At 47.3% G+C, this 24,424-nt stretch overlaps 1 protein-coding gene across 1 annotated transcript in view; it reads right to left on the bottom strand.

Annotated features, from left to right (window-relative positions):
* TGM3 (transglutaminase 3) overlaps nt 1-24,424 on the bottom strand; it is a 39,613-nt gene that overhangs the window by 2,947 nt on the left and 12,242 nt on the right. The window contains exons 5-11 of the mRNA XM_058563063.1: nt 24,005-24,133; nt 20,556-20,733; nt 20,317-20,452; nt 10,739-10,842; nt 8,559-8,804; nt 4,856-5,164; nt 2,383-2,540 (exon numbers count right to left, since the gene is read on the bottom strand). Coding sequence (XP_058419046.1) covers nt 2,383-2,540; nt 4,856-5,164; nt 8,559-8,804; nt 10,739-10,842; nt 20,317-20,452; nt 20,556-20,733; nt 24,005-24,133 — 1,260 coding nt within the window. The remainder of the gene's footprint in view (nt 1-2,382; nt 2,541-4,855; nt 5,165-8,558; nt 8,805-10,738; nt 10,843-20,316; nt 20,453-20,555; nt 20,734-24,004; nt 24,134-24,424) is intronic.

Genomic DNA, 24,424 nt, shown 5'->3' with positions numbered 1-24,424 from the left:
CTCACAAAAAAAAAAAGTCTGTGCCCTGTTCTGAACGAGCTCTGCACTGATTCATTCAATTAAGATGAGAATGTCTTGATTCTCCGGAGGCTGAAGTAGAGGAGAGAATGTGTTAGGAGGAAATTCACACAGAGATGCCCAAGAAGAAAGATCGGATGCCTTATAAAAAGACTAAATAAGAACACTCTTCATGGCACATTTCTAGCCTGTGCGTATGCTGATTTCCTTTCTAAAGATATTATGGTCTCTTTAAATACAAAGCCAACTTGATATGGAAATCCAAAAGATGCCAAGTGTTGAATAAAAGATAAAGCTATAAGGTTTGAGGCCATCGGATAAGGGAGTTTTATGGGGAAAAACTACCTTCATTTAAACACTGATCGTCTTAACACAGAATGTTTTCATAACTGAACTGGCTGCTACACAGCACCCTTTCCCAGCCTCAGAAGTGGGAATCAGCACTCGGCTGTCCATCACGTCCACAGGGACAGGCTACGTTTCTCGGAAATGCCCTGGGAAGGACGAGAGGCTTTAACATGCCGGGGACAAGCAGGAAGGACAAAGAAAACCCTTGTGAGTGGGGAAGAACACGAGTCTGGATCCAAGTCGCTCTGTTCCGGGCCTGTTTCTATCTTACCAGCTCTGATTGGCTTCTAAGATATTGCACCACAGGAGACAGTGATGGGCCCAGAAGAGGGGGCGCACCTCCCCTTGTGGAGTTTACGGTCTAGTAGGAGATGGCAGCCAAACAATTGCACACACAAAGGTATAACCTGATCTAGAACAAATGCTGTGAAGTAAGAGGACACAGCCTCTGAGGGTGTGTAACTGGGGACCAGGCCTAACTGGGGGGGCGATCAGGAAAGGCTTCCCTGAGGAAATGACACCCTGCAAGGGAAATATTTTATTATCCCCAGAACAGAGGTGGGGCAACTGAGACTCAGAGATTCAGGGACTTATTCAGTGTCACTGCTGATAAACGTTGGGGCCTAGATACAAGGTTACAGGCCCAAGGTCTGAGCTACTGCCCCTCTGCTTTCCCCCAAGCTGGCCATCCTGTCACTGACTCCCTAGCCCCTGAGGGGGGACACCTCCCATCCTGAAGCACAGCCCAGATTAACCAAGGCAGTGAAAAGGCTTGATCACAGGCTGGCCGCATGGGAGTGGGCGCCCTGGGTCCCCCTGCCCTGTGTCTGAGGTCAGGAGCCCCTGCAGCTAGGGTGCAGCTTAGGGAGGGGTGGGACCAGGGCAGCCACAATTATCTAGCTCCTCTAGAAATCTGGGGCTTGGGAGGCTGGCAGCATTGTGATTGGGCAGGAAAAGGCAATCGCTGTCTAGACAGCTGGGGCAGATGGTAGATACAGCAGACGCAGGAAAGCCTGACCCAGGAGGCTCTCTGCAGGACCCCACGGGAAGACCCCATTTCCTCTGCCCATCCACCTGCTGGTCCTGGCCTGCCAGCCTCACCCCTCAGAGCTGTACTGTCTGGCTGTAGCGGCTTCTGCCCTGGGCTGCGGGGTAGGGACAGGCTTGGAGTCAGCACAAGTTCTCCTGGTCCCCATGCTGAGGAAGGGACAGAGTGGCCTCAGGTGCCCCTCGCAGACCTGCAAGCCCCCACATGCCTGGGCTCCAGGGAGAGAGCCTGCAGCCAAAAGCAAGCCCAAAAGGCAGAGACAGAGGCATCTTCATTCTCAACCATTGCAAAGATGCTATGATTGGCTACAGACCTGTCTGGATGCCCTGGAAAGGGCCCTGGGCTGGGAGTCCCAGGGCCTGAGGTCTAGCCCTGGCTCTGGCAGTAACTGGCTGTTCCCTTCTGGGCCTCAGTTTACTTACTCACGTGTGAAATGGGAGGGTATGGGAGCGTGAGACTAGGTTCCTAAGAGTCCACGATTCTGTAACCCTGGGGTCTAGAGAGTGGAGAGATGCACCCATTTCCCATTCACTCCACAAACACGTCTGGGGATTGGGCCATGGGCTCCCTGCAGGCACGACCCACTCCATGTGCCCCCTGTGAATCCTGAGCCTGGCGCAGCCCAGAACACAGCAGATGCTCAGAGCTGAGTGAGGGGGCAAGTGAGCTGAAGAGTTCCTCCAGCTGCTCCTCAGCTGATGTCCCCAGGGGGTCTAGAACTGGAACCAAAGAAGCCTCAGGGCAATGTGCCTGTTTATCTCGCCAGACAGGAAGGAAGGACACTGTTCTGAGCAGGAACTCGTGGCCAATCCCTTTGGCAGAGGGTGGACACGAGCTGGGCCCAGTTCTCTGCCCCTCTCAGCAGGGAAGGACCTTCCTTGTGGTCTGGGAGGGCTGTGGCTCAGGGGGCTGGCAGGGCCTGTGGGGGATGCACTGGCTGGGGAGGGACCCCTTCACCACCCCTTTACCTCCAGGGTCAGGGTGGGGTTGTCCAGGATGACGTCCCTCGCCACCACCACCTCGGCCTCGTTGGTGACCTGGCACACGGCTGTGGTCCGGATCATGTTGTCCGCCTTCAGGTATGTCTCATACTGGGCATACGGGATCTTCACGGGATGCTGTATTTCTTGAAGGAGAAGCCAGGGGAGCTTAGTGAGAGGGAGTGGGGTTGGCTTCTGAAACCTTGAGAGCTGATGCCAAGCCAAGTCAGGGTGAGCTGGCCAGGAATATCTGTAGCCCAAGGCTTGCCTGAGCCCTCCCTGGGCTGGGCCCTGTGGGAAGCACGACCCTGTTCTGGGCAGGCCGCAGAGCAGGGCCAGGGAGAGAGAGACCAGGACTCAGGCTGGCTGGTCAGACTCTGGGAGGATGGGCTCGTAGGGGCTGAGGCTTCCTCCCCATCTGGAAAGTGTCGGAGGGCAAGTTTGCCTCTAAGGAGCAGGGGAAGTATGTGAATGTTTCCTGATCGCCTAATGATGATGACAACAACAGTGACAGCACAATCGTAACCAGGAAGGGAAGCCAGGGATTGGCTGAATGAGTGCTTAGGACCCTCCCAGGTCATCTAGCAGCCTGGGGTTCCATTGCAACAGCATCCCAACCATCTCCCCACCTCTGGTCTCGCCTGCTTCTAAGCCATCCACACGCACCAGTCAGACAAGGCTTTAGAAGCACCGTTTGTTTTCCCAATCATGTCATTCTTCTTCCACGTCACTTCGGAAATCTCCCACGGCTCCTCGCTGAATAAAGTTCAGACCCCTCAACCTGGACCTGCCTTTGAGCCCAACTCACCTCTTCCTTAAAAAAACCCTCCGCGGTTCTCATTGTTCTTCTGACAAAACAGGAGGCGTATTGTCATCTCCGTGCTTTGACTCACACGGTTCCCTCAGATGGAAATGCCTTCCTCGGCTTCTCTCCACCTGTCCGGCTCCTCCCCAAGCCTCAAGGCTCCTCTCGGACACCGCAGGCCATGGGGCCCTCTCTCTCCTCTGTGGTCGGGGCACAACCTCCTCTCTATCACGTGGTCACGTGGGTGGCCTGGGGGTGCCCCGGCACCCATGGGGTCATATGTTCTTTGAGGGAAGACTCTGGGGAGGAAGCTGCGTCTCCTTTCAGCCCTGGAGGGGTTTGCCCAGGGGGCCCCAAATGTGGAGATGACAGGCCCTTACAGCTGGTCCAACCCTCTCGGACAGTGAACACTAGGGCTCAGAAAGGGAAGGGGACTCAACGGGGTCACCCAGAAAGTAGGTGACAGTGTCGGGCCTCTAGGACCACATCACCTGCGTCTTTCCCCCTTCCCATCTCACTCTGCTACAGAAATATGTTATTTTTTAAATGATTTCCCTCATGTGAATTATTTTTGGCCTAAAAAAGTAGCTCTTTCCTCGAGTTTTGAAGGTAAATAACAGCCAGGCAGTTGCTTCTGGGGAAGATTTCTGCTAAAATTCCGCCAGAAGACAAGTTGCTAGGGGGTGCTGCCTTCTCATAGGTGTAACACACCTGTTTCTCTGCTGACAGAATTCTTTCAAGATGGGCTGTATAATTAAACACTTTATATTAGTTCCTTATGTGAAGCAAGTAGCCACCCCACCCTGGTTAATCTGCTTTGTAAGTCCAAACTTTTCATAACAGCTTGAAGGATTTTGCCACTGTGGGCACACCTGCATTCTAGTCCTTCCACAGCGCCAGCCTTTCCATGCTCCACCTTTCTCCCTTCCCGTCTGTGCTACCCATGAGCAAGGAGTCACTGTTCCTCCCAAATTCTCACACCTCCAAGAAAATCCATCACTGTCGTCAGGAATCAGGAGACTCCACCCACCCACTGGCAGCTATGGGGGAACACTGGGCGAAGGTTCAAGACCCTGAAGTATATTGCAGCCCGTCTAGTGTCAGGCCTGAGAAGTGATTCAGTGTAGCGTGGGGGGTGGCACATGGGAGGGGTGGCAACCATACAACCTTGAAAATGGGGGGCTGCACTGGATTTAGTATCAGGACACCTAGGACCAAGACCGTCGCATTGCCACGTACTAGCTATGACACTTAATTTCTTAAGCAAGTCACAATCTCTCTAAGCCTCAGTTTCTGCGTCTGTAAGATGCAGATACTGAAATCTGTTTTTTAAGCAGGTCAAATGAGATAGTATACAAGGAAGTGCTCTGCGCACTGCGCAAAGTGGAATATACCTGTAAGGGAGATTGAGGTGTGTCTGTTAACTGCCAAATCTTCCCTCCTTCCTCCCCCAGGGTGTAAAAGGATTTTGGTTGGCACCACCCTGACTTGTGCTGTTCATCATTACAGCAATTTCCAAAACTTCAAAACCCACAGCTTAACCACAGAGGCCATGTGCTCCTTAGTCGGTTGAGTCAGTTCCAATAGGAACTCTCCACCCCAGAATGTCAGCTATCTTGGATGTGCAGCGCCCCAACAGCCTATGGGAAGAGTTACCTTCTTTGGGATCCAGGGATATTGTGACGGAGTCCTTCCACACCTCGTGTACAAGTGTGCCGTTGTAGACGATAGTCCAGGCCGTCATGTTCACTGTCACTGTCTTCATATCATTCGTCAGGTTTTTGAGCATCAGGGTCAGGTTGACTTCTTTGCCCACTTCCAGGATGCCAGTGACCTTGAAGGTCCCAGAGATGCTGGGCTGCTGTAGATCCCTTTCCAAGTATCTCGCAGATGTTGCACCAAATGCGACATTGGGTTTAAGTTTCTCCAAGGCCTTTTGAAACACTTGTCTTTCCTGGCTGGAACCTGCGTGATGGGAAAAGAGAGAAGCATCTCAGGGATGCAGTGGCAACCTGGACAAAGGACGGCGCCCTACCTGGAAGGGCGGCCTGGGACTAACACTGGTTCTTCTGCTTGCACAACGATTCTGATCTGAGCAGGTGTCCAACCTCTCCAGGTCTCCATCTCACCCTCCTTAACATGAGGCTCACAGACCAGGTGGTCTATGGTGCTTTTCCAATCGGCTATATATTTCCAAGGAGCTGCAGAGAAAACCTTACCAGTACCTGCATAAAATTATACCATATGGCTTGATGTTTTGCTTAGACTAATTAGGTTAGATTTCTTTCTTTTTTTTTTTTTTTGGATAAAAGGTCTCTTGTGAGACTTAAAGAACAAACAGATAATTTTAAAATAAATAAAAAAACTGAACTGAAAAAGGTTAGAAAGAGTTCATAAGCAAAAAAAAACCAAAACAAGGTTATGATGTAGAATTGACTTCAGTAAAAATTTTTTTCAAACCACTTTACTATGTTATTCTGCCTTGTTTCTAAAGGCGCTTTGAGGGCTGAAGAGTGGCACTGTTGTCTGTGTCAGCTGACAAAAACCAACCAGTTGGTATGGTTCCAAGTTGTGACTAGTTTAAATTGTTGAGAGAGCCCAGGTTTCAAAAACATAAAGGACGGGTTTTCTGACTCTAACGGAGATTATGAGTGCTGCTGAATGGGATGGTATGAACAGCCCCCGGGGAATGGCCGTGATGTGCCCTAAAGATCACGGCTCCTGGGCACTAGGAGCGCAGTAACCAACTCTCAGTCTCTGAGCCGCGTTGACCGCACAGGTCATGTAAGGCTCCCTGCCTCGACCTGTAGGTAGACCCACTACCAAGAAGAAGGTATTGGCCTTCCAGGAACACAGACAGAGGCGCACAAAGAAGAATTACCATGTTTATATCTCAGAGCACGTTTATGGCCCCCACCTTCCTTAAACAACCTATGAGATTTTTAAGACAACAGATGACTTATTATAAGTCTTTAATACTTTACAGCCTATAAAGCCTACAAACTTTACCACCTAACCAGGCCTTTCCCATAAGTTACATATAACAACTGGCTGAGACCTCAGAGTCCAACTCATCCAAGCCCATCATGTTAGAATTAAGGACCTAAGAGGAGAAGCAACTGGTCCAAGTGAGTGGTCTAATCTGGGGATTAAAGGCAAAGAGGTAGCCAGTCCCCAGGTGTCTAGACCCTTAATCCAAGCCTCCTACCACTCCCTACTGAAAAGGAGGCAGGAGCCAGATTACCCACACTGACAGCTCTCGGCAGGCTGGGTTCCTTTTGGTGCCTTCCCATCCTCTTGCCAAATTGTCAGTCCACACCCACAGCTGATGTCTGTGCAGCCAGCTGAGCCTTCTGTGCCCAGGACCTTGAAGCAGGTGTGTTTGCTCAGACGAGGCTCAGAGCCTAGATACCTATATAGGTCACCTGCCTGGGTTTACTCACTCGACCAAGCTTCCTGCTACTGTTTTCTTCCTCGGTGTTGCTATTACGCAAACACTTAGTAGCCCATTTTATGAGCTTTTTCTCCGGGCCACCAAGGACAAGCTGGCATCATTAGATAAGGAGAACTGGCGAAGAACAGGCAGGGTGATCACCCTGCTGTCACGCAGGGGCTGGGGCATTGTCAGGAATCCTGCAGGGATGCCCTAGCCTGGCCACAGCATGGCCCCTCTCCATTGCTTAGGAGGTTGGCTGGGACAGCTAGAGCCCCAAGAAGCAGAATTGAGGTGTTACAGTAAGGTAGGGAACCCCACAGAATCATAGATCCATGTAAGCAGGGCACTTCAAAAGTCACCTTAGGAGGTCATTATTCCAATGAGGCTACAGATGTTCAAGTTGATAAAAATCACCACTATTTATGAAGTCCTCACCATGTACCAGGCACTGCCCTTGGTGCTTTATGTACACGAGCTCATTTAAATCCTGCTGAAGACAGTATGGCTATTCTCATTTTACAGGTGAGGAGATGAGGGATCAGAGATCCTAAGAATCCTGCCTGAGGTTGCCCACTTATAAGTGGAAGGACTGGAGCTCGCCTCCTGCCCCGGGCTATTTGTTCCCTGGCCCAGACACTTGTTTCCACATGATGATGGTGTTGAAAATGCTTGTCCTACATCTGCCGTCCCCCCTGGCCTGTGAGCTCTGTGAGGGCAGGGCCCCATTTGCTGTGTTCTTCGTTGCCTCCCAGAGCCCGGCATGGAGCAGGCACCTGGAGCAGGGTCTCACCACGTGTTTACTGACTGAGAGAAGGGCCATCTGACCCCAACCGTGGGAATGCCCTGCATAGGTGGATTGGGGCCAAATTGAGGCCACCAATCTCATCACCCTAGAGTCGTGCCTCAAAATGTCCACAAATACCACTACTCAGAGGGGTCACCCAGCTGGATTTGGAGTCAGACCCTGTCTCCCGTGCTCAGCCTTCCTCTTTTGTAAAATGCAGCCAACACCAACAGCCAGCAGTTGCACAAAGTTTTAGGGTTTACTTCAGGGTGGACTGTGGGCACCTTTATGAGAGCACTTTCCTGACCTCTCAGAACCAACGGTGAGGATCAACCGAAGCAACTCTTTCAAAGCATTTTCTAAAGAGTGAAATATTGACCCCAAGAAGGAGTGACTGTGGCCTGCCAGAGCAAGCATTAATTCACTTTCGGCTATTTCTGAAAATGAACATCACCTTCCAATGTAGAACTTTCATCACCATTGAGAATCCTCAAAGAGATAGGTTGTTGACTCGAAGAACAACAAATGTAATTTGAGTTAAAGGCGGCCTCATAGCAACCAGCCCTCCAGGTGAATTTAGGAGGCCCAGCATTCACATGCACGCTCAGGATTTCAGGGACTCAGGTGTTCTCCTCACGAAGTAGACCCACCTCATCTGGCTTCTTGGGAAGCCTCTGTGCTTACACAGCACAGACCCATGTCTTTGGGGTCTTTGTCTATTTCCTTGTTCAAATAGTGTTTCCTGCCTGTGTTTCTTGGAGGCTAGGAGAGTGGGCTGTCTGAGAAAGTTCTCCTAAAGCCCCTGGGGCCTCCCATGGGGCCATGTTTCTCCCTGTAATGTTCAGTCACAGTGCTGTCACCCCAGTCATGCAATTGGCAAAGGGACACAGCTGGAGATGAGCTGGACTGACAGCTGCCTGTGCCCTGCAGCAAACTTCCGCTGGCACTGTGCCTGCCTGTGACAGTCCTGTCCCCACCGGAAATAGTCTGGGGAGTTGGGTGTTAGGTGCTGGGGAGCAGTCCTACCATTCTGGCTGGGAACGCAGGAAGAATATGAGGAATTTTCCCTTCTCCACCCTCAAAGCTGTCCTTCCACCATCAAGCCCTGGATGGTACCGCCCCATCAGTGCCCCTCCTACCTTCTGGGTACTTGTACTTATCGGTGACGTCCAGGCGAGAGTTGCTGCCCACTGCCTTGGTGCTGATATACTGGCCAACGCTGCGAGAGTCCGAGGAACTCCGCTTCTGGGTGCCGTTGTAGACATCATAGATCCAGGTGATGCGGTCAGCATTAACCTCCGCAAAGATGAAGGGCATGTCGAAGTCCTTGTCCACATCGCCCTCTCGGACAGCGATAACCGAAGCTGGGCCACACTGGAACACCCCTGGCGGCCAGGATGCACAGGTTGGATGCATGCCAAAACCAGGCCCATCTGCAACAGCCCACTCCAGGGCTCGCTCCTCTAGGGGCCATCCACGACCACCCAACTCCCCTGCCTCTACCCCGCCAAACTTCTTCAGCCCTGACAGTCTGCCCCCATCATTTGGCACTCAGCACAGACCCTCCCAGGTTACTGTCAATCTCTGCAATGGCACCCTGGTCAGACTCCACCTCTACGGAAGACTGGCCCAATCCTGCATTCTGTGAGTGTGGACTTCCTGCTGACCCACTGCCTTCGGTCCAGTTCCTAAAAAGGAAAGCCTGCTCTCTTGTGCTCAGGGCTGCTTCTTTTCTACCTCTGCAAATCATTCTTCCCAGATCATCACCCCCTATTCCTGGACAACTTTCCCAAAAACCCAGCCCACAGGTGTTTCTTGCTCCTCTGAGCTCCAAAACCCTGAACATCACCTCCCTCCTGTAGCTCTCAGCATATAGAGCTCTGATAGATAGATAGATAGATAGATAGATAGATAGATAGATAGAATAGAATAGATATAGATGGATAGATAGACAGATAGACAGATTAGATAGATAGATGACAGATAGATGGATAGATAGATAGATAGATAGTTAGACAGATAGACAGATAAATGGATGGGATGGATGGATGGATATAATGTAGATGTAGATATAGATATATAATTACAGTTTCATTTCTGAAGTGTCCAGCTGAGAAAAAGCAAGGTGCAGCAAAATAGAAAGAAGAGTATTATTCTGTTTGTGTTTACAAAACAAATAAACAAAAAAGATACACACACACAGACATACACACACTTTTATATGCCTGGAACAGTGACTTTCAACTTTTTTTTACCATGACCTCTAGAAATAAATAGATTTTACATCATGGCACATGTATGATCCTGAAACACAAGTTTCACAGGACAATACTTATTCTTACCACTTTTTCTGATATTTTCTTTTCTTTTCCTTTCCTTCCACAATCCCTTTCCATGGCATGCTATTACATTTCTTAAAACAATGGTCACAATCCACTAAATTGATTTTATAACCACTAATGGATTGCAGCGGAAAGTCTGAAAAACAGTGGCCTAGAAACAGTCTAGAAGGCTCCCCCCCAATACCCCCCCATCTAGTGACGCTTGTTGCTTTTGGTAGAGAGGCTGCGGTTGCGGGAGGGGGTGAGATTGACTTTTCACTGTAAGTCCTTTTAGAATGGTTTGAAAATTTTTTTAACCATGTGCACATATGACTTTATAGAATCAACTTTTTTGAAGTTTGAAAGAAACAACTGAAAATGAAGGGAACAGACAAGACCTGCTTCAGATGTCAGAGGAGGGAAGAGAGGAGGGTCCTGTAGAGCCTGGGACCCAAGCTCTGACAGGGGAGGAGGGAGGAGAGGCCAGAGGTGGGAGCAGAGCCTGGGAGCACGGCGACAGGGATGAGGCCAGCCTATGCGAAGGAGCGCTCAGCTGGGCAGGGTACATGCATGCAGATGAGAGAGGTGCTGAGGTCTGGGCTGAGCCAGGGAATTTGGGCTAAACCCCAAGGTAATGGGAGATGGGGAGGTTTCTGTGCTGGGAGGGACAGCCTACTAGGGTGGTGCACGGAAATCACTGTTGGCAGAGGACAACTTCTTTCCCTTGTTGCCTGGCATGTGCCAGGGCCTCTGCAACAGCGACGACAGCCGTGTGGGTGCAGGGAAGGCACCCATTTAATAGTAGCCTGAGCCAAGCAAAATTAGGGGGGGAAATCTACTTTGAAAATATTTTTTTTAAATCCCATTGTGCCTTCCAGAGATGGAGATGACTCGGGTGACCTTCCTGTGCTGTTGTCGACTACTGCAAAGAATTGAGAGGCCGTGACCTAGAGCCAGACACAGAGAAGGAGGACACCAGCAGGCTGGCAGAGGGTTACCTTGGCTCCTCTCCTGGGGGGTGGCATCCAGAACCTGCCATCCATTGTACGAGGGGCCCAGGTCGGTCCGCACAAACCAGGCTTCATTCCAGACATGGAAATTCCTGCAGACAGAACCACAGACTGCAGAGGCCACACAGCAGGCGAGGGGCAAAATACTACATCTCTGATCTGATGGTGCAATGCCCTAATACTCATCAAGTGGGTTTACTCTGTGCCAGCTACTGTGCTAAACCTTGGCGAGCATCGTCTCACTTAAATCCTCACAGCACTATGAAACGGGTACTATTTTTATGCCCATCTCATAAAAGGGGAAACTGAGGCTCAGAGAGTTTAGGCAGCTAACAATGGCAGAATCAAAGTTTGGACCCAGGTATGCCTGGCTCCAAAGCCTAGGTCCTTGACCACCATGTTCTACTGCCTTTCTGAGGAACAGAACAGAGCTAGGTTCGAGTCAGAGACCCAGCAGGCAAACCCACACAGCTTTCTCTTGTGCATCCTGTTGGGGTACAGTTCTGTACTTCATGTGGGCTGAAAATGAATGTGGCTACAGCAAGAGCAACAGGTCTAAGAGCCACAAAGCCTCTGGGCTGAGGTCTGGATTGAAGAATGACATATACCAGTCCTAGAATGTTCTTCATCAATGGCATTCTCTTGTCTCCCAATCTGTATGTCCAAGTCATGGCTCCCCTCCCTTACCAGGTATAGCCAATTAGCCAAAGTCTTATTCATTCCATCCCTTGATTCTGCCCTCTTCTCTCCTCCTTGCCACTCCCACTGCAACTATACTAACAATGGCTTTGGCAATTTTTGGTCCAACTAGAAGAAAATGTAAGTCCAACATAAATCCAAGTTGTGTCCAACCTGGAAAAAATTTTTTTATACTCATGATACGGAGAGGACAGCTTTAGACAGAATGCCAACTTCAGAATCTGTAAGGGAAAAGACTGATAAATTTGACTAGGTAAAAATATTAAACTTGCATATACCAAACAAATAAGCAAACGCTAGTTATGTTTCCAATATGAAGGAGTAAGCACACAACAGATGGTCCCTTCTGTGGATAACAATAAACTGAAAAAAAAATACAAAAGAAAACTTTCTAAGAGTGAACAAAGTGGGAGGATTTTGGAAGAGAGTCAAAACTTGGAGGGAAGGAATGGCATGGGGCGAGTTGCACTTTTGGTGACTTTGCCCTAAGGATCAGCAACAGTTGGAATAAAGTTTAGGGCAGCAAAAACTTCAACAGACAGCCCACATCTTTCTGACCTGAGGAGCCAAGAAACAGAGTCTTGGTCAACCAGGCCTGCTAGAGAGTGAGGGGGAAGTCCTGGAAAGGATAGAGTCAGAGAAAGGGGACCCCAAATTTGTATATAAACTTTGCTGAAGCCTCTGGGCAACCTCTGAGCCAGGCATGTATGGAGGCAGACTATAAGCAGTTCAGCTAAAGATAAAAGAACTGAACTGAGATGTGAGCTGCTGCCCACCACAGGTGAGGCAGAGTTTGCAGCTTTAGTCTATCTCAGGTGGACTGCTAAGGCAAAATAACAGAATCCAGACATACTCGACGTCCAGGGTACAATCCCAAATTACTCAACATACAAAGAACCAGAAAAATGTGAGTTATCCTCAAGGGAAAAGACAATCAACCGGGACTAACACTAAGATAATCCAGATGTTGGAATTATTGGATAAGGTCTTTAAAGCAGCTATTATAACTATTCCCAATGAAATAAAGGAAAATATGCTCATAACAAATGAGAAGAGAGGGACTCTTAGCAGAGAAATAGAAAATATCAAAAAAGAACCAAATGGTAATTTTTAACTGGAAAAAAGACCAATATGTGAAGTTAAATAGTTCAATGGATGGGCTTACTAGCAGAATAGAAATGACAGAGGAAAGAGTTGGTAAATTTCAAGATAGATCAGTAGAAATTGTCCAGTCTAAAGAAGAGAGAGAAAAGAGATTGAAAAAAAATCAATAAAGTGGAGAAAATATATGCAATATATACACTAGAGAGAGATTTACTGTAATTAATATTATAAAGTACTTACAAAGTACTTATGAAGTACTTACTTATTAGAAAAAAAGACTAAAGGAAAAGTCAAACATGCCAATTAAGGACAATCAGCAGGCAATTTTTATGTGAAATACAAATGATCACTGACCATATGAAAATAGTTTTAAACTTATTACCATTAAAATAAAATTAAAATGACAAAAAGATACCATTACACCTATTAGGCTGACAAAGGTGAAAGCATAGAGTGATACGCATTGTTGTGTGACACTCATTGCCAGGTGTGGGAAAACAGCACTGTCATACAGCACTGGTGGGAGTATAAATTGGTCTGACATTTGTGGAGGGAAATTTGGCAATGAGCATGAAAAACCTTTAAAAATCTACATACCCACTGAGCCGGTGATTCCACTTCTAGGAATTTCTCCTATAAAAAACTCACAGGAGTGCCATAGATGGACATGGAAAGATGTTCACTGTAGCATTGTTTGTAATAGCAAAAATAATGGAGGAAAAGTTCATCGATAAGAGAACAGTCAGATAAATTGTGGCAGAGCCATGCAACAGAATATCACACACCTGTCTAAAAGAATGTGCAAAATCAATCTAGCATTTACATGGGAAGATGTCTAAAATATATCATCAAGTAAGAAAAGCAAGTTACAAAATAGTATGTTGATATATATGTATAGGTATAAGCTTATAAAAATGTATACAAATATGATGAACCTATTCGGATTTAGAAAATTATACATAAAAAAATCAGTAACAGCATCTTAGATAACCATAGTTTAGATAACAGTTTGGAGTCTATAGTATATATGGATAAATTTGGGTGCATATTAAATTTCTATAATGTTTACATTTTCTATAATGAGAATTACTCATCATTTCTATAATTCTGTAATTATAACATAAATGAATATTTAAAAATATATTTTAGGGCCGGCCCCGTGGCTTAGTGGTTAAGTGCATGCGCTCCGCTGCTGGCGGCCCAGGATCGGATCCCAGGCGCGCACCGACGCACCACTTCTCCGGCCATGCTGAGGCCGCGTCCCACATACAACAACTAGAAGGATGTGCAGCTATGCCATACAACTATCTACTGGGGCTTTGGGGGAAAAAATAAAAATAAATAAATAAAATTATAAAAAATAAATAAATAAAAATATATTTTAAACAATAACAGCTAGTACAGTAAATGTCTTCATAGAAAGTTAAGTGTTCTAACTGTCTTACATATATTAACTCATTTAATCATCACAACACTCTCCTAAGACAGGAATAATTATTATCCCCATTCAACAATTCTGGAAACTGAGACATAGAAAGGTGACTTGTTCAAGGTCTCACAACAAGTGAATAGTCAGAGTGGGATCTGAACCCAGGCAGAAGGGCTGCAGGGTCTTGCTTTTAACTATCGAACTATACTGTCTCTCTAAATTTTTATTTATTGACATAGAAAGATATAAAAAATGATAAAATAGATTGTTTAACTTGATCCCATTTGGGTAATTAAAACTCAAAGCACATACATCTAACGTGTATGAATATAAACAAAATAAAATGTCTGGAAGGCTCTATCTCAAAATGTTTTTCTTTGGTTGGTTGTGTTACTAATGACTCTTCTTATTTCTTTTTTATTATTTTATAATCAGGAAGAGATTGTTTCCATTTTGCGTGTTGGAAGAGGCTTCCTGTGGGGATCCGATAGGATAAGTGTGGATGGGGGAGTTCTACACTATACAGGTGTCAAAGGAGGATAAGGTGCCCCTTAAGTACTTATCAGGTTGCAACGTGACCCTGCGACATCCTCCAGGGAGCGAGGGAGATATGGAAAGTCAGCTCCAAAACACGGCAGAAAGGGAGAAGGCCAGAGGAGGTGAACATACAGATAATTAAAAATAATACCAACCAATGATACGAGTGGGAAGAAAGAATACACTTCACTCCTGTAATGAAACCTAGGTCATCACAATCTTTCTGGAAGGCAACAGCAATAGACGTCATGAGCCTTTAAAATGATCATTCCCTTTAACCCTGGATATACCATTTCTGGGAATCTTTCTCATGAGACTGATCACAGATGTGCTCAAGATTTCCATGTAAGAACGCTCATTACTGTGTTATTTATAGGAGGAAAAAAGAGAAATAGATAACAGAGCGAATAGGAAATAGTTAACAACAGGGAAAGAGATAATGGTTTAACTATTCAATGGAATATGATACATCTAAAATCTTATTTTTGAAGATTATTTCACGACGTAGGGAAAATCCTCATGATAGATTGTTCAGTCAGAATCACATGATTTAAAACTGTTTATGAAGTGGTTGGTTTCCAGGTGTGGGAAAAAGTGGGATATATTAACATATACTCTGTCTTGTCCTCCTGCCTTGTAGAATGTATAATCCCAATTCTACAAACAACAGCAGCTCACAGAGACAAGATTGGATACAAAAAGATCAAATATTAAAAGTAGGTGAACAATAGGATTACAGATGACTTTTACTTCTTTATATGTTCTGAAATTTCCTATAGTTGTGAAAAAGAAGTTATAAAAATTATCTCCAGGAAGACCCACAAAATGCCTTTTTGAATGGGCCTGTAGGCTCGGTTAGGATTCACCAACAAAAAAGCAGGAAGAGTGTGGGAAGATGATTCTAGAAATTGAAAGGGACAAGAGAGGGATGAGAAAGCATAAGAATACCAAGTTTCACAGTTATTTGGCTCCTAGCAGAGAACCCTAGGGCAAGGGTGGGTTGGTAAAAAAAAATGGTAAGTAGCTGTGTTTTAATACTTATTTGCAAGGCAGGAATTTAAGACAGCACAGATAACAACTACATCCTGGTTCCTCCCTCATTCAGAAGCCAGCACTTCACTCATACTTATTTGGAATCCATGGGCCTCTCAAATGCCCAAGGGCACCAACAAGGAAATTCTGGTTGGTTTCTGGTTGTGTGCCACACTTTCTCCTACTGCCCAACCTTGGGCTCTGTTCCCGTCTTGGGGGTTTCAAGGGCAGGCTGTACGTTTCAGAACTACCTGAGTCGTCTACTAAAGATGCAGATTCCTGGGCCGGCCCCGTGGCTTGGCGGTTAAGTGCGCACGCTCTGCTGCTGGCGGCCCGGGTTCAGATCCCGGGCGCTCACCGCCGCACCGCTTCTCCGGCCATGCTGAGGCCGTATCCCGCATACAGCAACTAGAAGGATGTGCAACTATGACATACAACTATCTACTGGGGCTTTTGGGAAAAAAAAGAAAAAGAAAAAAAGGTGCAGATTCCTGCCCCTCCTATCTCCTTTCACCCAAATCAATGCTAATGCAAACTTTGAAGTTTATAAACCACTTGCCCTAGAGACAGCAACTGAGTTATGCTTACCTTTAAAATTCAACGGGTCAGGAGACCCTGTCTAGAAAGTCACCCCAAATCCCTACCCCTTTAGGTGGTGAAAAAGCCTCTTTGTCCTTCCAAATGCAGTTCAGATACTGCCTCCTCCAAGAAATCCTTTCCTGATGTGCCAAGAGGGTGCCAACCACACCTTTGTGCTATCTCTGAATCTTTCCCATAATTCAGTTACATGACTTCTTCTACTCCATAATTGCCAATCTTCTCATGCACCTATGAACTCCTTTAGCGTGGTTCCTGCATCTCACTTCTCTTGGTGCCCAGTGCCCAGTGCAGGGTCTGGCATACAGCACATACTTAATCCTGTTGGCTGATTGAATCATTCTGGGGCCTGGGCCACACTTGCAGCCTTGGTTTTCTTGGCTGTGGGTCTAGCTGAGCTGCTCTAGGCATGTTGGGGACTGGCTAATTATTAGTGGAGGCTGGTGGCCATGGAGAGATTGTGTTAGGAGCCATGCACCCGAGCCAAGGTATGGTTGCCACCAACTCTTATCCAGAACTGGCTGACTCCACCTCCCTGACCACAGGGTTGGGTAATCCCCATGTGCCTCTGCCTTGGAGCTCTATAAAGTCTACAAGTAGAGTCAGGTCTGTGACTCTAGAAATTGGGGAGTCAAGTCAAATGAATTAGGAAAGCAAGCCAGAAATGTCAAGATAGAGTTAACCACGGCCAAACCGTTCTAAATCACCTGGCTGCTTCTCAGTGACTGAGTAGGCCCCAGAGACTTCCTTTATAGTGGCCCAGAAGGCAACCGTATAAAAGAAGCATCCCAAACTAAGCTCACCCCAAATGTCCTGACTGTCAAGCAGCGACTACTCCAGAGCCTTGCGCCTCTTAAGCCAAACCACTTGGGTGCGCTGAATGGCTTAGGAGAAAATGTACCCCACTGGATGCTGTACATGTTTCCAGAAAGATCTGGAAGAAATTGCTGAGGTCTCCTGATCTAGCCCTTCATTTTACAGATGGGAAACTGAGGCACAGAAAAGTTAAGGAACTTATGGAAAGTAATACACTTTTTTAGAGCATCTAAATGTCTCCAGCTGTTTGCCTTTACTTCTCTCTAGGCCTTTATTTTCTCATTTATGAAACGAGCAGTTCCCTCTCTAAGATGCCTCCCAGTCCTACTGTTCTTTGATTTGGGAGAGTCCTATTGACAGAGACCTGTGTTCCCCACTAGCTTGGACACTAACTCAGTTTGGTTTTGGGCAAGTCATTTGTCTTCACTGAGCCCCTGAGACAACGTTTACTCTTACAGAGGAGTGACATTTGCTGCCTAAGTGGGAACCCAAGAGGCCAGCCTCTCCATCTGACTGAGTTGAACAGCACCCAATGCAACCAGAGCCCTGACTGGTGTCCAGCCAACCAGGAAAATCTCAAGGTAAGAGCTGTCAGATTTCTCCAGGTCAAGGTCAGTCAGGAATAATAATAACATTCTCTGGTGCTTTACAGTTTACAAAGCCACCTGGGTTCAAATCCCATCTCCACCATTTTCTAGTTACATGCCCTTGGGTAATGCCTCTGCGTCTCAGTTTCCTCAACTGTAAAATGGGGGTGATCATAACAGTGCCCACCTCATCATTTCTGAAGAGGACACGTCAGCACTTAGAATAGTACCTGGCACACAACAGTTGTCCCCAAAATTAGTAGTTGCTGCTGTTATTGTTAAGCACTATCAGATGCTTAACCTCACTTGATCTTTACCTTCTATTACTTTAGGCACATCTGAACAAAGTTCTAAAAGCTTTCAACATTTGCAACATGTAAAGATTCAGATTGAAGGTTTTCTCTCCAAACCCAAACTGCCCTTATAATAAGAGGCTTGTAATTTCACCCCAGGCAGAAAATGACTGGTGGTTTAGCTGCCCCCCAGGTGGGATCTATGTAGAAGGGACGGGATAGCTCCCTTGGGAGGGGTAGTTCTCATACAAAAAGTGGGGTGAGCTGAAGCTCCAGAGAATCAAAAAATTAAAGCTAGTAAGAGACTTAAGTAAACATCTAGTCCTAGGCCAGTCCTTAGATTTCACTGATGGGGAAACCTGGGGCCAGAATGATGAGGCGGCTTACACAAGACCTGGAGTGAGACGGAACTGAGGCTGGAACTGGGTTCTCTGTCCTCATACCACCCAGGGCTGGTTCCCCGCCCACAGCCGGTAGGGAGTGGGGCGGGGAGGGACCAGCGGCTCCCACTGCTTTCTCAGACGGGTTCAGAAAAGGCTGGTAGGGATGGGAAGGTGAGGAGTGACGAGACTCTCAGCAAAAATCAAAGCTTTTGGGCCTGACACCCTCCAATGAGACCAAAAGAAATGACAGTGGAGACCCCCTGGAATATGTCCGTGGACCCAGACTTGCCCCACGGTGATTATGTTGGGAATGAATTATGAAGCTAATATAAGGTGGTAGCGTAGAGTAGTAACCAAGAGGTCTGGGTTAAATTCCAAATTCAGCTTGAAAGCCCCACCTTCCTGCTCCCAGGAAGCCTTCCCTGACGACTCCTTCCCTGAGTTCCCACAGTGCTTACTGTCTGAATCACTCACCTGGCGCTCCACATGTCACCCTGTGTCATTCATTAGCCTCAACTAATGGCTTTCCCACTTCCCTACCAGCACTGGAAATGCTCTCAGCAGAGGGAGCTAGGCTCAAGTCTTCTGATCTCTCCGCAGTTGCTAAGGTGCAGGGTAATCACAGAAGGGTTATGCCAGAAGGGTACCCCTCCCCCAAATCAGTCATTTTGTCAGACCAACCATCTCCTTTCATGAAGGAAACCAAGGCCAGGAATGGCACTATCCCAACAATCAGAACAGGTTGCAATGGGATTTTGGACCCAGCAACAGCGAAAGAAAAACCTGGGAGAAGAATCCAAGACACTCATTTATGAGAAGCTGGAAAACAAAACCTTGCTGTAAGTAGCAGTGTCGTTAGAGAGAAAGTTGCATATGTGCAGATCAAGAAAGAACATCCTGAAATACGCTTTCTCTCCCCCATTAAACCCCAGCACCCATGAGAGTTTGGGTGAATTACACAAGCCTCACTCTCCTTCAGAGGGGAGCGGATGCTTATATTACCCAGTTGCTGGCACAGGGTTGTTGTGTATTTGTTTTAGCAGCTTTTTCCGGTAATTTTTATTTTCCTTTGACTTTATTCCATTAGTTACACTAAGCACATTTCAGAAAAGTTGGACCTACTTATTCTGGGAATAATAAGTAATAAAGAATATTTTACACAGACTGTCTCAAAGTTGAACATCTGGAAATAAGATGGCACCTGCCATCAGGTTATCTAGCCATACATATGCATGTGAGTGATTGTGTGTGCGTACGTATCCTTTGAAATGGATTAAAACAATGGGTTATTGACATATGTGTGTACTACTGCATACATACAGACACACAGATATCTGTGTGTATATAGAGATAGAGACATAATTATTTTTGGTTGCCATCTGGTAATAATTTGGCATATGGTATAAGCTTAAACAGCTGTAACAATATCTATTTTATGTATATACACTGCTATATGAAGTTATAGATAAACATCTATAAGTTTCATATAACCCATTTCCAGTCGACATCTATTACACATTACAAATATTTGTGTGTGTAAATACATGTGCACGTGACATATTTGTGGTTAGAAATATATATGCCCAATTACGTATAAAGCTTCTTATTTTTGTTTGGAATCCAGAATAAACTAACATTTTATTCTACCAACCAAGATACATAAAAAGTATATACGTGTAAGAGGAAATGTGTTGCTTTTCTTCGAGAAAGCACATAAGTCATATGGGTTGCCTGAAATAAGATAAATCTATATTTCTTACTGTAAAATCAATAGTTTCAACGTTTATCTTCTAAAGTAGCATAGCATCTAATGGATCCTATAAATTCAGGGTGGTTTCTCAGAGCCCAGGGGCCATATCCTTCACTGCTGTCAGACCCTTCATCTGGCGGCAGCACAGAGCGGATCATCAGACTTTGCAGAAGCATGAGAAGCATGGTTTTGGGTCTTGCTAGATGTGTAATCAGCGTTGTCAGAATTTCCATTCTAAGCTATGTGTTGACATGTCACTTGCCTCCCAAATCCTGTTTGGCACTGAGTCCCAGGGGCTGAGGAGAGCAAGAAGCTGCTCAGAAAGGGTCTGAGACTCACCATACGCTGTCGCGGCCTTTGTCCAGTGGATTGCCCATGGGGTCGTAGTACACATCCACACTGAGGTTTCGGTCAGTGTCATGAGCTGAGTTGAAGTTGGTGACCACGCGGGCGGGAATCCCCAGAGACCGCAGCACTGCAAGTCAGGGGGCAGCCTGAGGAGCTGCAGTGGAGGCGGGACCTTGCAGCGCCCCGCTGCTGCCCACCGACCCAGCACAGCCACGGCACACCCAGAGTACCTGTGTTGAGGGTCCCAGCAAAGACCCAGCACTGGCCAAATTGCACTGGTCTGAAGCCAGATTTTTTCCACCCCTTGAGGATCTCCACACTGCCGTTCCAGCTCCTTGGGTCCTGGCCACCGGTGTAGTCGCCGCTCCAGTTCCCAGAAATCACACCATTGTCATCATTGCTATTGATCTGGGCAGGAAAAAACCCCAAATGAATCAGCACAGAGAGTGACATGCAGCATTCAGGGGACAAGGTCAGGAGATGAGAAAGGAAGCCAGGGAGCTGTTGAATGCATTTTCTGCGTCTTTCTGGGTGATTTGAGGTTGATAATTGTAATGATGATCCCCAGGAGTATCAAGCAGTTTATGAATTTGAAAGTGCTTTGCTTAACAGGCCATGTGTGATTGCCCCTAACCCATATATCAATCCTGCGTAGCAGGCTCACATGGATAACTTAGGCTTCACGGTTTGTCAGCGGCAAGGCAGGGTCAGAAAACCAGCCTGCAGACCATTTCTTGCCAGAACTCCCTGGCTGTCGCTGGTGTCTGACTTGGGGGTCCACGGTTTGAAACTGTCTTTTGGCGAACTGGTCTTCTAAAAAGATCACTAAGGGCCCGGACCCATGGCCAAGTGGTTAAAGTTCCGTGCAGTCTGCTTCAGCAGCCCGGGTTTTGGGGTTTGGATCCCGGGCACGGACCTACTCCACTCACCAGCCATGCTGTGGTGGTGTCCCACGTACAAAAAGATAGAGGAGGGGCCGGCCCAGTGGCACAAACGGTTAAGTGCGTGCACTCTGCTGCAGCAGCCGTTCACCGGTTCGGATCCCAGGACCGCACCAACGCACCGCTTGGCAAGCCATGCTGTGGCGGTGTCCCATATAAAGTGGAGGAAGATGGGCACGGATGTTAGCCCAGGGCCAGTCTTCCTCAGCAAAAAAAAAAAAAAAAAAAAGAGGAGCTTTGGCAGATGTTAGCTCAGGGCTAATCTCCTTGCAAAAAAACAAAAACAAAAACAAACAAACAAACAAAAACCAAAAAGATAGAGGAAGATGGGCACAGATGTTAGCTCAGGGCTAAACTTCCTCAAGCAAAAAAAAAAAAGATCACTTCAGAACTTTAGCAACTAATTTCTTCTTGGAAAGAATAAAGATGGAATATTGCTTTTCATTCATTCATTCATTCAACTGTTCTTGTATAAGTTGATTCTTGTATAAGTAACACAACCACAATGCAGCATGAAAATAACACTGGACTAGGAATCAAGAGACCTGGGTTGCACTGTCTTTTAGAGACACATATTGAAATATTTGTGGATGAAATGACGTCATGTCTGGGATTTATTAAATAATCTGTGGAGGAGGGGATCAGAGACGAAACAAGGCTGGCCTTGAGTGGGGAAGTGCTGAAGCTGGTGACGGGTACAGAGGAGTTCATTTTACTTTTCCTTCTACTTTTGTGAAGGTCTGAACTTTTCCATAATAAAAAGTTAAAAGAGAAAGAAGGAAGGAGAAACTTGATTGATTATAAGCCCAGCCTTGCCATGTGTCAGCTCAGTGATTGTGGGCAAGTGAATTCACCTCTCTGGGCCTTAGTTCTTCACCTTCCAATACAAGGAAGGTAGGAAACAAACGAGCACTCAAGTGTCTTCCGGCAGCTAAGTGTTCAGAGTTTATGAAACTCTGACCCCAGTATTTACCCCAACCGTAAGTGAGAGGCTGGACCAGGATCTCCCAGGGCTCTCGGAGCCTGTGAGTCCCTACTGCATCTCTTTGGGGAAGTCCACAAAGGCCTACGGGAATGGACAGTCTGGAAACAGAAGGATCCTTGCCCAGGACAGGCCGACTGGGCCTTCCACAGCGCCTCTGTGTGGTAGGTGAGCTCCGCTTCCCCTTGCAGGAGGGCCTGGGCTGTAATTGCAGGATCAGGCAAGGCGGGGCCTCCTCCAAGATGGAAGATTATGCAGCCCATCCCCAGCTTCTGAGTCACAGGCGCTCCAGCCACCAAAGTGGTAATCAGCAGGGTCATCTCTGGCTGAAAGCTGACATTTCAAAGCCCCGCACAGGCCGTAATTAGCTCACTGCCCAGCCCAACCAGGAGGTCTGGAGAATGCAGCAGGGAGGTGCCCCAGAGGAAATTGGCATTGGGATAGAGTGGTTTGTCGGAAGGGGGAGGGTGAGTCAGCTGCTGCTGGTGCCGGCTGGCCTCACCCACCCCTTTCCCGGGCCCGGAGGCTCAGCTTCATAAGCCACCCTGAATGCCTGCTTCCCTTAACCGTGGCCTCGGCTTTCATCCCACCCTTCCTGGGCCTCTTGGTTTTCACGGTTCGGCCCAGGCCCCGCTTTCTCTCTTCACTCTTCCCCAGCTGCCCTGGCTCTCATCCGTCTCCTCAGGGCCTCCTCATTCCCTGGGCCTCTCCACCCCTTTCCTGCAAGGCTCCGTTCAAGTCTCTACTCTTCCAGGAAGCCCTCTCTGATTACCCCCAGATATTTATCATGCAGTCAAAAGACTGTTCAAATTTCTAACCACATAACTAGCTCATTAGCTTGGATATTCTCCAACTCAAAAGGAAAGAGACTGAGAAATGACTAATCCATTAACAGAAAAAAAAAAGTTAAAGACACTTCTGGGTAATTATTTAGTTTGAGTTGTTAAACCCTCTGACATTTAGCTTTTTAACTTGTAACTTTTGAGCAGGTAGATCGCATGCTTGGACACTTTGTGATGGAGATGTTCTCTATACACTGAGTGCAGAGTGATAGATTCCTCAGGATCTGGCTTATGTGTGTAACTCTGTGTGTGTGTGTGTGTGTGTGTGTGTGTGTGTGTGTGTGTGTCGGGTGGGGGGCAGGTCTCACGTGGAGGGACTGGGTGAGTGAAAGGGGCCCTAGGCGGCCAGTTCAAGGCCTTGTTCTGGTTTGACTCACAGGCTGTGTGCTGTGAGCAGGTCACTCTGGCTCCCTGGGCTTCAGTTTCCCATCTAGATAACAAGAGGGCTGGCCCGCTGCCCTCCCAGCCTAGCGTTCTCACTCCATGCTGTGGAGGACATGGATCAAAGCCAAGGAGGTTAACACTTTGGGCTCACTTGGGAACTTACCCCCTTTCCCAGGAGGCCCCGTGGTGGAGCAAAGTTTCAGCTTTGCATCCACCTGGCCCTGGCCGCCACCTAAGGGGAAAGTCCCCTTGTCATCTGAGAAAGGCCTCAGGCTACAGTGGAAGGGCTTGGAGCCAGGCGGACCTGGGTCCAGTTCTACCCTGCCACTCACTCACTGTGTGCCTCAGGCAAGCCCTTTAAGTTAGAGGAGCCTCAGGCTCCCCGTGTGCAAAATGGGAATGGTAAGAGCCACCAACCCTATTTTGTCAGGCTTCAATGAGATGACGTGTGGAAAGAGCTCAGGTGCCTAACCTATGGTTGGATTTGATACACGGTAACAGCTAGTTATTACGGCTATTCTATCACTCACCATTGCGCTCAGCACCCGGCCAACATATTTGGGGTCGCTTCTGCGGGCCACGTCAGTAGCAGGGTCACGGCGGAAATTCAGACTGTGATCCAGGACCGAGAGGGAAATGTTCAGAATGTCTTCTTCAAACTGCTCAAAATGGGATCATATGTTAGAATGAAAGAAATGACAGGTGGTGTCGGCTGATTAAGGGAGCTACACGGTGAGAACCACGGGAACAGCCTGGGTGCCTTCACTCTGGGAGTTCCAGAACTGAGAGCTGCCGAGGAACGACCACCTCAGCACCTTTGCCCCTGAAAACTCATCCCGAGCTCTTGCTATCCCCGAGGGCTGTGCTGAGGCCTCTGATGTGCGTGGGACTCCCTCACTGTCATGAACTTGGGAGCAAGTCCCTTACTCATCTGGGCCTCAGTTTCTCCG

Source organism: Diceros bicornis, chromosome 19 (assembly GCF_020826845.1).
Source record: "Diceros bicornis minor isolate mBicDic1 chromosome 19, mDicBic1.mat.cur, whole genome shotgun sequence".
NCBI classification, from domain to species: Eukaryota; Metazoa; Chordata; class Mammalia; order Perissodactyla; family Rhinocerotidae; genus Diceros; species Diceros bicornis.
The sequence above is the reverse complement of the archived record's forward strand: the minus strand, read 5'-3'. Positions and strand labels throughout refer to the sequence as shown.